A 13,307-nucleotide genomic window follows, 5' to 3' on the forward strand; every position below is an offset into this window, starting at 1 on the left:
GCCAGACTTCCCTGTCCTTCACTATCCTCTGGAGTTTTCTCAAACTCATGTCCATCAAGTCAGTGATGCCATTCAACCATCTCGTCCTCTGTCGTCCCCCTCCCCTACTTCGATCTTTCCCAGCATCAGGGTCTTTTCCAATGAGTCAGTTCTTCTCATCATGTGGCCCAAGTATTGGAGCTTCAGCTTCATCATCAGTCCTTCCAGTGAATATTCAGGGTTGATTTCCATTATACTTACTTATTTGGCCCCTTTTATCAGCCCTTTAATTTGGTTTATGGACAGGCTTTGTCCTACGACTTTTCAAATAGGCTATAACGGTCTTTTGATTTCTGGGAGATGTCATATTTATATAGAAATGCCTCACTATCATCTTTCCCATTTGGGGTCCTTCTGGTCCCCCGCTTTCCTCCGTCTCTAATCAAATGCTCAGTACTCTGTCCTGCCGCACTCTTGCTTGCTCTGCATCAGGAAAGCTCTCCTTACTACTTCCCCTACCCCAGGCTGTGGCTGCTTTCCCTTCTTTCACTCAGCAGGTATCTATTGCTCCAAGGACTATTCCAGGTACTGGGGATACAGCAGTAAACAAATCAGAGCCCCTGCTCTCCTGGAGCTGGCGTTCCATAGGTAGGATTAGGGAAGGAAGAAGAGGTCGTGAGTCAATAAACCCATTAGATGTCAAGTGTTGGCAGAGTTATAAGAAAGAACAGAGCAGGCTAAGGGAACACTGTGATGCAAGTTTAATCGGGAAGGGCTCTCTGATCAGGGGCCATTTGAACGGAGTCCTTTATTTTAAGTTCAATGTTTTCTTAAAATTTATTTATTTTTAATTGGCAGATAATTGCTTTACAATGTTGTGTTTGTCTTTCTGCCATACATCAACATGAATGAGCCGTAAGCATACGTATGTTCAGGGCTTCCCAGGTGGCTCAGTGGTAAAGAATCTGCCTTCAGTGCAGGAGACCCAGGTTCGATCCCTGGGTCAAGAAGATCCCCTGGAGGAGGGCCTGGCAACCTACTGCAGTATTCTTGCCTGGAGAATCCCATGGACAGAGGAGCCTGGCAGGCTCCATAGGGTCGCAAAGAGTTGGACTCGCTGCAGCGACTGAGCATGCGGGGGTGCGTACCTGTGCTCTGGAAGCTCCCTCCCACCCCCCACCCCAACCCGCCCTCGGGGTCGTCACAGAGCCCCAGGCTGAGCTCCCTGTGTTATTCAGCAACTTCCCAGTAGCTATCTGTTTGGCATATGGTTATGTATACATCTCAATGCTTCTCTCTCAATTCATCCCACCCTCTCCTACCCCTGCTGTGCCTATAAGTCTGTTCTCTGAGCAGAATCCTGAAAGATAATGTGGCAAGAGCCTTGCAGAAAATCTGGGAGCAATTATTCCAGGGAGCAGAAACCGTAAGTGCAAAGACCCTGAGGCAGAAGAGGGCTGAATATCCCTTCCTGAGAGAGAGCATTCCTTGATGTTCCAACTTGAATTACGTTCTCTCTCAGGACTCACTGTTCTTTTTCTTCATAGCATCCACTTCATTTACGTTATATATATATATATATATATATTTTTTTTTTTTTTTAAATATACTTATTTTATTAGTCTCCCTCTCCTTATAAGGAGAGGGATTATAAGCTCCATGAGGGCAAGCATACTATCCATTACTGTTTTCCTTCATTTAAACATCCAGAACTCAGCCTTCTATCTGGTATTTATTGACTGTACCAATAAAGTTAAGCTGGTCATTAATGGCATTGTGCTGTAAATCTCTTACAACAATTCTTTTGTCTTGTCTGAGAATTTCCTTTTAGACATCAGTATATAGGGTGGGGGTGGGGTGGCAGTGAGGGGGATCTCCTTTGAAGAATTGACAAGCTGCTTCTTTCAGCTAATGAGCACAAATTGAGTATAATATTTCCATCTCTATTTTGTGTTCAGGGAATTTTATGCTCAGTAAGGACAATTCAGTTAAGATTTGGGGTTGGCATATTTACCTATGTTTTTTCTTGCTGAGATTGCATGTCTATTCTTCTTTTGTTTAGTTAGATCTCTGTTTTGTGTAACTTAATTAAGAATCAAAGGGAGTGACATTTAAGTAAGTAGGAAGGAAGAACAGAAGGGAGAGGAGAGGGAGAGAGGAAAGAAAATAGATTCCCCTTCTTGAAACCACTTGTCACAGCTTTGCAAACCAAGACTGGGACTGTAGCTAGCTCATGCTTTAGAAGTAATGATGGCTGCCTAGGACTAGTGCTTATCAGGACCAACACTACATTTTCTTACATACGATCTCATTAAATTCACAACAGGCTATAGGGTAGATATCAACAGTCTAATCTTACAAAGAAGTAAATCAAAGCTCAAAGAGGCTAAATAATTTGTCTCAAAAAGGAAGAAACTAGAAACGAGTGCCTTCCTATGCTTGGGCAGGGCTGTCAGAATTCAATCCAAATAGTTTTGCTCCTTCCTGACCCCAAACTCCATCCAGCCTCACCCTAATGGGAAGTGATCCGCTGAGAGAGTGATCATTAACTCACCCCAGGGGCTGAGCAGGGTATTTTACAAACATCCATTATCTCCCTACAGCAGCAACCCCTGAATGCAGGTGCCTGCAATTGTCTTCAAGTTATTTTTAAAGGCTTTTTTTTTTAACTAGCAAAAGGTAACTCAGATGGTAAAGCATCTGCCTGCAGTGCAGGAAACGCTGTTCAATCCCTGGATTGGAAAGATCCCCTGGAGAAGGGAATGGCAACCCAGTATTCTTGCCTGGAGGATTCCACGGACAGAGGAGGCTGGTGGGCTACAGTCCATGGGGTTGCAAAGAGTCGGACACGACTGAGCGACTAACACACAAAAGAATGACGTGACACCAGTGGTAAACTGGCAAGTTGGCGCTGGGAAGCCACTCAGACCTGTGCTAAAAAGGGTGCTAATGAATTCAGTGTTGGCAATTCTGAGGGAACTGTGAGAAAACACCTAGATTCTCCAGGAGTAAAACAGGTTCCTCCTCGCTTCCACCGTGCGCCCTGGTGTTTCTCCGTGGGAATTGCAACGCCGCTGCGGCTCAGGAACCTCCCGGCGATCCCTAGGAGTCTGAATTCCGGGACTGTGGGCCCAGGGGAGCCCACTCACCCGGCTCACCCACTCACCCGGCTCACTCGCGAGGCACTCATTTCTACTTTCTTCTTTTTAAAGACAAGTTATTTAACCTCTTTGAGCTTTGATTTACTTATCTGTAAGACTGGACTGTTGATATCTGCCCTATAGCTTGTTGTGAATTTAATGAGATTATACGTAAGAATATGTGGCACTGGTCTTGATAAGCAGTCACAAAGCACAGACGGGAATACGTGCCCAGCAAACACCCAGAAGTGAACAACGACCAGTACTGCATGCCTCACCCACCCACCCACAGCAAACCACAAGTGCACGAGACCGCACAGACCTCACCCACTCCTGCACTCACACCACACACGGGCACGCAACATGCGGGCTCATGCGAGCTCGCGCACATGCTCACACCCGCTGCACACACCCTCTCGCGCGCGCACCTACGCCCGCTCACAGGCACATACTTTCAAGCGTGCGCACAGACCCGCGCGCGCCCTCACACCACGTGCACACGCCCTCTTGTGTACGCACGTACCCCCGACTCGCGTGCACACACCCGCGCGCACACGCTCCGTGCACACACCTCTGGCGCGCGCACACGCTCCGTGCACACACCCTCTGGCGCGCGCACACGCTCTCTCGGCCGATCGGCGAAGGGCGGAACGCGAGCAGCCCCCGGGGGCCCGTCTGGGCGCGGCCAGAAGAGGGCGCGGCGCGGGGCGGTGCCGGAGTTGTTTGCCGGAGCCCCGGCCGCCAGACTCTTTGAGGGAGCCCCGCCAGCTCGCGCCGGGCCGGGTTGAGCTGGGCCGCCCGGGTCACGCCGGCGCTCGCGAGCGGAGCGCGGCGGGGAGCGCACCATGGACCCCAAGGCGGGTGGCGGCGAGGAGGATGACTGCGTGGACTCGGGCGCCGAAACTGGAGGGTGAGCCGCGCGGACCGGGCCGGGCAGTGGGCGAGGGGGGCACTCTTCGAGTTGCGCGGAGGCTCTTCGACCGGGGACCTTCCTGGACCGCACCCCGGAGCCGCTTGGGCTGGCCTCGGGCCACTGGGGCTGCTCCTGCCGCCGGGTCCCTCGGGGAAGCCGGAGGGGCTGTGGTGAGCCCATCCGGGCCGGCCTTGAGAACAGAACGGCGTGGTTCGTGGCTGCCCGGGTCAGGGCGGTCCCCTCCCTGAGGGGCAGGAAAGTGGAAGGAGTCTAGGTTCAGAGTAACCCCACACCGCCCCAGCCCCTCCTGCCCTCCGCTATCACTGAGATGATGCAGCGTGCAGGGCAAATGCAGAGTCCCCCTGTATCCTCCTCAGACCAGGGATGCTCTTGCACTTGTTTCTACCTTCCGCGAGGACTTTCTTCCTGTAACTCCGGAGCCCCCTGCAGTCCGGGACGGGGGCTTGGGGATGAGAAGTAAAGAGGGTAGGTAGGACACGTGAGACCTAGGAGTCTTTCAGAAGTCGTCTAAGAGGATGGCGTTTCTCATTTTATGGCTTGATTGTGCTTGGCGAGACGCCCTGTCTCCCCAACCCCTCCGCTGCCCGGCCGAAACTTCCTCGCCTCTCTGCGCACCTGTGCCAGCTGGAAGCACGAGCCTTGAGCACAGGTGGGGTGAGGATAGTGCTATTATCTAGCCCTGTTTATCATTATTATTTTTTTTTTAATACCCTCTTCGCTTCAGCTGACTCAATTAGCCCAGACCTTTGGAGACTCATGTAATTAACCCTCTCCCACCAACACTGTTTTCCTGAGCGGGACAAAAGACTGAATGTCTTTTAGGAGACGGAGGTCATTATAAAGGCTCCCGCCCAGCCCCTATCTCTAGAGGACTTCCCGGTGCAGAGTCAGCGCTACATCCCGGATGCGGGTACCGACCCAGAAGGAAAGGGTGTCTTTTCCTATCAGCGGTAACCCCGGGGGGGAGCGGGGCGGGGGAGGGGAGGACAGGAGCTGCCCAGGGCACAGAAAGCCTCGTTCCTGGAAGGTTGAGGGGGAGGGGGGCAATTCAGAATAATCTCAGGATTTGGCATCCCTGAGAGGACAGAGAGAGAGACCAGGTCCAGAATGGACCCAGGGTCTGACCTGACCCCGGAGAGTCTCCCTAGGCAGCCCCTCCTGCCCGCCCACCCCACCCTTCCTTGCAGCCTCCCCCACTCTAGCCCACCTCTGGGACTTCACTGCCCCCAAAGCATTTACTGTGCAATGTGCTTTCCTTGTTACCCACTTGTGATCACTGAGGGTTCACTACAGAACCCAATTACCTTCCACCGTTGCAACTTGATTCCAAATACTGAACTCCTGTGCTTCCTCCCACACTCTGCATATGTGACGTTTATCCACTTTAATCAGAGATTCCTGGCTTCCCGCCTCCCTGTCTCTAGTTAGCTAGACCATGAGTAGAAGAACAAAGCAAAATTAACCAGCTCATTTTCAGCTGGGTTAAATAAAGCATAAGCTGGTCCATTGGTTTTCAATTTGTGGAACTCACGTAAAACAGGTCTTTTTTGCAAGTGCTGTCTTGAAGAAGTGCAGAGGAAGCCCTGACCTGTGTATCACACACACCCCCATCCCAAGGGACAGCATGACAGCTGTCAGGGCTCCTGGGAGGGGTTTGCTGAGCATTCTGCCGCCACTCTGCCTCTGACATAATGTGTACGTTAATCGGACAGAATTGTTTGAAGAATTCTTATTACTTCGTAGCATTCTTAAAGCTAAAGTGGCATACATTTAAATGAAATAGTTTAGGCTATTTCTATTAATCTAGTATTTGCCACTTACTCATATATTCTTTAAAGTTGAGTTTACTTATTTAAAAAACTGTCCATAGTTTCCCTGCTTTTCCAGCGCTTGCCCCCTCTTACCCTATCCAGCTTCATATAGCTGCCTGTGGAGACTGTGTGGAAAATATGTAGAAAGCATTCAGTATGTGTTTGCTTCCCAGGTGGCGCTAGTGGTAAAGAACCCGCTTGCCAATGCAGGAGACGTAAGAGACTCGGGTTTGATCCCTGGGTCAAGAAGATCCCCTGGAGGAGGGCATGGCAACCCACTCCAGTGTTCTTACCTGGAGAATCCCATGGACAGAGGAGCCTGGTGGGCTACAGTCCACGCGGTTGCAAAGGGTCGGACATGACTGAAGCAACTTAGCACAGCATATTTTTAAAACGCAAATCTGATCATGTCTCTCTGCCTTGCAAACTTTTAGTGGTTCTGTTGTCTACAAAGTACAAAGAGTTTAGCATGGCCCACAAGCCCCAGTGCTGTGCAGTACCCCCCAACCCCCGCTCTCTGGCCTTGTCACTTGGCAGGCCCATCCTTGCACCCTGCATCCGACCACATCAGCTGTATTTTCTCTAGTTCCCTCGCCTGTGTCAAGCTGCCCTCTTTGCCTGCTGGGCCCTTCTCCACCTGGCACGCCTGTCCGCCAGGTGAAACTCTACTCTTAGGAGTCAGCTCAAGTGACACATCTTCTAAAACAAGGAGTCTTAATTTGGGGTGCGTGAATTGCTTTGAGCTGTAAGCAATATGATGGGCTTTGTGCAGTTTTATGAGAAGACACTATTTTTCACCAGAGTCTCAGAGTAGCCCTTGATCCCCTCCAAACCAAGTGTGGGCAGGGTATGAGAAGTTTCCTCTTCAACAAGCTGTGTTTGAAGTATTGGGAGACATCCAAGGAAAGATAGTGAGTCAGCAGTCAGGTAATCTACCTAGAGAGGAGGACTGCAGGATGGCATTGCATTTGGGAACTGCCAGCCCGCAAATGGCAATTAAAGCCTTCAGAGTGGATTAAATCAACTAAAGGTCATAGCAGACACATGCCTGGCATTTCCTATGTGCCAGGTACCATTCTAAGGCTTGTGCTGCATGCTAAGTCGCTTCAAGTGTGTCCAGCTCTCTGTGACTACATGGGCTATAGCCCACCAGGCTTCTCTTGTCCGTGGGATTCTCCAGGGAAGAATACTGGTGTGGGTTGCCACTTCCTTCTCCAGGGGATCTTCCCGACCCAGGGATTGAACCCATGTCTCTTATGTCTCCTGCATTGCGGGTGGGTTCTTTACCACTAGGGCTACCTGGGCAGTTTCATTGTTCTTGTTCAGTCGCCCACAGTCACCCAGTTATGTCTGACTCTTGGCGACCCTGTGGACTGCAGCAGGCCAGGCCTCCTTGTCCCTCACCATCTCCCAGAGTTTGCCCAAGTTCATGTCCATTGCACTGGTGATGCCATCCAGCCCTCTCATCCTCTGATGCCCTCTTCTCCTTCTGCCCTCAATCTTTCCCAGCATCCCTATTTCACTGACTCATTTAATCATTCAACAGCTCTGGGAAGCAGGTGCTATTGAGGGCCAACCTTGCAAAACTACAATATTTAAATGTCAGGTAAAGGAGGATGAGATAAAGGAGTCTGAGAAAAAGGAGGCATAGAGTGAAAAAAAAGAAGGTGGTACCCTGGCAGCCAAGGGAAAAAAAAGGAAAGAGGCAAGCTATGCTATGAGGAATGAATCAGGAGGAAGGTGAAGTGTTCTTTTTTTTACATTTTTGGCTGTGCTGGGTCGTCATTGCTCCACGTGGGCTTTCTGGTTGCCACGAGTCGGGGGCTGCTCTCTAGTTACCGTATGCAGGCTTCTCCCGGTGGTGGCTTCTCTTGCTATGGAGCACAGGCTCCTGGCCTCGGGTTTCAGTAGTTGCAGCCCATGAGCTTAGTTGCTCTGCTCCATGTGGAATCTTCCCGGACCAGGGATCGAACCTGTGTCCCCTGCATTGGCAGATGGATTCTTAACCACGAGAGAAGTCTGGAAATGTCTTCTTTGTAAACAGAAATGATTATGAGAAGGAGGAGGAGTAGTTGATGGAGGAGAAGTGGGTGCAAAAGCCAGGTCGGCGTGAGGGAGAGGAGGTGGCTGGGAATGGGAGGAGTGAGGAGAGGCAGTATCTGGGAGGGGGGAATGGGATGAGGGAAGGAGTCTTCAACATAAGCAATAATCAGGCAGTAAATGCTCATAGAAAGGACTCTGTAAATGAGGAAGGCTAACTGTGTAGGAGAAAGATGTATATCTATAATGTCAGCTTTCTAAAAAGGTGGAGGGGGGCAGATGGACCTTGGACCAGCTGAACAGATTGGCTTATGGACAGACGGAGGACATCCCTGTTGCAATCAGTGGGAGAGAAGAGAACATGGGTTTCCACTGAGTCCAGATGCAGCCCCCCAGGAGAATGGAGACCTGACATGGTTGTTCAGGCAAAGGTGAGTGGGAAGCCAGCTGAGATTAGTGATTACACCGGAAGGTACCAGTCTGTCTCTCCTGCAGCAGGGTCCACCTGCCTCGGGGCAGGCAGAGAGAGACAGTGGGTAGCTGGGATCATCAAGGTTGGTGGGGGGACTGTTGCTAGGCTGGTGTGAGCAGAACAGAGGAGCAAGGCATTTTGGGGCTATTGCTTGAGCTGATGACTGATCCTTTCAGCAGCGCATCTGAAATGCCGCTGAGAACCTCTGTGGGTCCCAATGCCAGGGGGTGGACTGTGCTCATCCCTTTGAGCATTACAGTCAAAAGAGCCAGCCAGCTGCAGTTTTTTTTTGTTTCTTTGTTTGTTCCTTTTTTTTCATTTATTTTTATTAGTTGGAGGCTAATTACTTTATAATATTGTAGTGGTTTTTGCCATACATTGATATGAATCAGCCATGGATTTACATGTATTCCGCATCCCGATCCCCCTTCCTGCCTCCCTCCCCACCTGATCCCTCTGGGTCTTCCCAGTGCACCAGCCCCGAGCACTTGTCTCATGCATCCAACCTGGGCTGGTAATCTGTTTCACCCTTGATAATATACATGTTTTGATGCTGTTCTCTCGAAACATCCCGCCCTTGCCTTCTCCCACAGAGTCCAAAAGTCTGTTCTGTACATCTGTGTCTCTTTTTCTGTTTTGCATATAGGATTATCGTTACCATCTTTCTAATAAATGCTGGAGAGGGTGTGGAGAAAAGGGAACCCTCTTACACTGTTGGTGGGAATGCAAACTAGTATAGCCGCTATGGAGAACAGTGTGGAGATTTCTTAAAAAACTGGAAATAGAACTGTCATATGACCCAGCAATCCCACTCCTGGGCATACACACCGAGGAAACCAGATCTGAAAGAGACACGTGCACCCCAATGTTCATCGCAGCACTGTTTATAATAGCCAGGATATGGAAGCAACCTAGATGCCCATCAGCAGACGAATGGATAAGGAAGCTGTGGTACATATACACCATGGAATATTACTCAGCCATGAAAAATGAGATCAGTTCTAATGAGATGGATGAAACTGGAGCCCATTATACAGAGTGAAGTAAGCCAGAAAGATAAAGACCAGCTGCAGTTTAAATGCTGGCTCCTCCATTTAGGAATTGTGGAACCTTGAACCAGTTACTTAAGCTCTCTCTGCCTTCAGCTTTCCCATCTGTATACTGTGGGTTACATAACAGTACTCCCCTCATAGGGTGGTTATGAGGATTAAATGAGGCTATACACTTAAATTCTATGGACAGAGGAGCCTGGTGGGCTACAGTCCATGGGGTTGCAGAGAGTTGGACACGACTGAGCAATTAATACTATATACTTAAAGTTCGTAGAATGGTGCCTGGCATAAGTAAACCCACAGTATGAAAAATACTCCAAATGGTAAACTTGAGGATTAAAAAAAACACACAAACATATATATAGGCTGCACTGGGTCTTCATTGCTGTGTCCAGGCTTTCTCTAGTTGCTGCAGTTGTGGTGCTCAGGTTTCTCATTGCAATGGCTTCTCTTATTGCGTAGCACAGGCTCTAAGGTGCGTGGACTTCAGTAGTTGTAGTACTCAGGCTCAGTAGCTGTGGCCTTCCAGGTGTGTGGAATCTTCCCGGACCAGGGATCGAACCGGTGTCCCTGGCATTGCAAGGCTGATTCTTAACCACTGGACCATGAGGGAAGACCCTTAGAGGTTTTTTTTAATGCTTTTTGAAAAAAGTTTATTTTGTTTATTTTTATTTTTGACTGTGCTGGATCTTCATCGTTTTTGCACAGGCTTTCTCTAGTCACAGCAGGTGGGGGTTACTGTTCATTGCAATACGTGGGCTTCTCATTGTGGTGGCTTCTCTTGTTGCACAGGCTCTAGGGTGAGTGGGCTTCGATAGTTCCAGCTCTCAGACTCTAGGGCACAGACTCAGCTGTGGCACATGTACTTAGTTGCTCCATGGTATGTGGAATCTTCCCGGACCAGGGATCAAACCTGTGTCCCCTGCATTGGCAGACAGACTCTTATCCACTGTGCCACCAAGGAAGTCCTTAGAGTTTCATATAATAAAAGGGTACATCTCCTGGTGCCCTCAAAACCATATGTTCTGTGTCCACAGTAGAGGCTCTGATGCTTTTAAATGCCTTAAAAATTTGGTCATTGTTCAGAACATCTGAAAGGCTGTGGCACATGCCTCAATATGATAATTATTTTTATTTTAAAGATGAAGAAATGAAGGTTTGGAGGGTGCATGACTAGTTAATGGGTTATATTGAAACCCAGGTCTCCAGCACACTTTCCACCTGGTAAAGTTGTCTTTCAAGGAGCAACTGGTCCGTAATTAATTCTTATTTTCTGTTCAAATACTTTCTTTTGCTTGGAATGCTATCAATACCTTTGCAGTCTGACCCCTCAACATGGACTAAGACTAAAAGCAAACTAGCATTCTGGGGTAATTGACGTCATTTTGAAATTTGCATTCTCTAGATCCACTTGAAAACCTGCTTTGTGCTTCCATGTACTTTCTGTTAGAAAAAGATTGGCAAGTAAGCTACTGACTGTAATCCACTATCATAAGAAACAGAATCTCTTGAACAGAGAGACAAGCAGAGTTTTGTAAACCAAAACAAAAGACTAAGATGAATGTTTTCCAATGGGTGTTTCTTTGTTTCTTTAGCGCTGTCTCCCAGATTTGGCCTTTAAGCCACTCTTTCAAATATGACAATAGCTGATGGGTTATTTTCATTCAGAAGTTTGACCTGGCATTAATGGCAGTAATGTCAGCTGTCACTGAGCTTCTTCTGAAAACATAGGGTCATATTATGTTCTTTATCTTTGGGTGACCTCCAACAGATGCATCACTTGGAGATTTCAGAGATAACCAACAATTCACAGGTCTAGCAGTTATAAACCGGTGAGTGGGAAAAAATAGGTAGAGTAGATTTTTAAATGAGACGTTTCAAGAACTGTAGGTGGGGAAATCTTGCATAGAAGAAAAGACGATCTAGTAGATACTCTATTATCTTTGTGTTCAAGGTGGAGCTCGATAGCTCTAAATTACTCTGGCATCTAATTCAGTAGACCGAGAGTTCACAGATGAGGTCCATGGGGCATTGAGCTGATTTACCAAAATGTCAAGATCAATTTCACTGAAATGTCGAGATCAATTCTTACCGCAAGATTTCTCTGGAAAAGAGAATTTAGGAAGGTATCCATTTTAAATGAATATAAAAATTGGCCAGTAGGCTATTGACAGTGGTAAACTATCTTAAGTGCCGACCTCTTTCTATTTAACACCTCTACGTATAATTGTGATTAAAGTCCAGTCAAGGGACCACATATCACTTTCTGTTTAGTATTACATTACTAAATAAATGTAACGTTTGAAAATGTGTCTACTATATGTGCCAGGTATGTGAATATATATAATCTTTGTATTATCCTGCTTCTCTGTATCATGTGTCCATAAATTTTTCATCCTAAAATTTGTGGATTCACCTGGCATGCTTCATTCTGGGAGAGCTGAATATCTTATGCAGAGCCAGCTAGATAAATTCTTATAAATTCTTCTCACATCTTAAGATGTGAGACCAATAAATAAGATCCCCAAGACAGGTACCCTACCACTTGCTTCCTCTTACCTAAAATACCTGGGAGTACACACCCCTCCAGAGAACCAGAGTCAGTATCCAAAATTGTTTGACCATATTTATGCATAAAATTGTTTCAAGCTTAAAGTTTGTCTTCCACTGTCCATATTTCTAGTAAATAACCTTCCAGGGTTATTTGGAATGTCTTTTAAGAACTATAAAAGTCTTCATACCTCAACTCAGTTCCTATTCCCCATCATGATAATTATTCTAAAGAAATTAAATATATTGATAAATATCTCATCTCCGTGTGCTTTGCAAAAGTGAACAATCAGAAACAGTCATATAGCCAACAAAAGGGACATGGTTGACTAAATTATAGAATATCACTGTATCTATATAATTACAGGAACTATGTGGCAGCATTTTATGACAGAGTTAGTGAAGAGTAGTTTAAAATTGTATCTCTGTCATTATGGCAACTGGGTACAAATGACATCACCAGGACCAGAGGCTGGAAAGCAATGTGAGGTTGTAAGTGACTTTTCTTTCTGTTTGATTTCTGTCTTGATGGTGGACAGGGGTAGAAATTGGAGTGATGGATGAGACTGCAGAGCTGAGCAGAGGCCAGCCATCAGTCATAGAAGGAGGGGTTTATGTCCAGCTTGAACTTCATCAGATTTGTGCTTTGCAAAGATTGGCCGCTGTATGAGGGAGGAATTTGAGCAGAGCAAGAGTGACCGAAGACTGACCATTTGGCATGCCTGATCGGGGCAGTGCTTTTCATCACAAGAAATATGGAGAGATTCAAGGCAGAGGCATCCGTTCTGCTAGCACCTGCCCTAAAATACCCCCTCTGCACTTTAAGATTCTTGGAAAATGCTTCAAATGTAAATTTTATTCTACATACGTATCCATCCATATGCAAATCTTTTAAAATGAATGCATATGTGAAACCCATATGCTTCGAGAGCATTTGGAAAACCCTAGCTGAAAATAGTGACAAAATTTTAATGGTAAAAATCAATACGATTGCACATTCTTATAGAATGTTTTATTGGACTTGTCATGCAGTTTCTCTGAAGCCTGGCCATCTTAAGATGATCACATTGTCATGGAATTGTTTTGCTATTGCATCTACCAAGTGGATGCTGGTTGAGTATTCATTGCATTTACATGTAGTTACATTTCTAAGCATCATCCTAAAGTTTATTTATGTCCTGCCTGGTTCCAGAAGGAATTTAATGCACAGACTTACAAATCCTGCATTTCATAATGTTCCTGATCCCTGACTCCTCTTTCTCCCCTTCTCCTCTCACTGTTCCTTGAGGAAGCGTGTGTCTCCGGACTCTACACTCCATTCTGCCTTCT

The 13,307-nt window shown here is 47.2% G+C and overlaps 1 protein-coding gene across 1 annotated transcript in view; it reads left to right on the forward strand.

Annotated features, from left to right (window-relative positions):
* The first annotated feature begins 3,862 nt into the window (after nucleotides 1-3,862).
* Nucleotides 3,863-13,307, forward strand: part of FAM124A (family with sequence similarity 124 member A) — a 110,579-nt gene continuing 101,134 nt past the window's right edge. Inside the window, exon 1 of the mRNA XM_065901910.1 lies at nucleotides 3,863-4,029. Coding sequence (XP_065757982.1) covers nucleotides 3,965-4,029 — 65 coding nt within the window. The 5' untranslated portion in view covers nucleotides 3,863-3,964. The remainder of the gene's footprint in view (nucleotides 4,030-13,307) is intronic.

Source organism: Muntiacus reevesi, chromosome 11, assembly GCF_963930625.1.
Source record: "Muntiacus reevesi chromosome 11, mMunRee1.1, whole genome shotgun sequence".
NCBI lineage: Eukaryota > Metazoa > Chordata > Mammalia > Artiodactyla > Cervidae > Muntiacus > Muntiacus reevesi.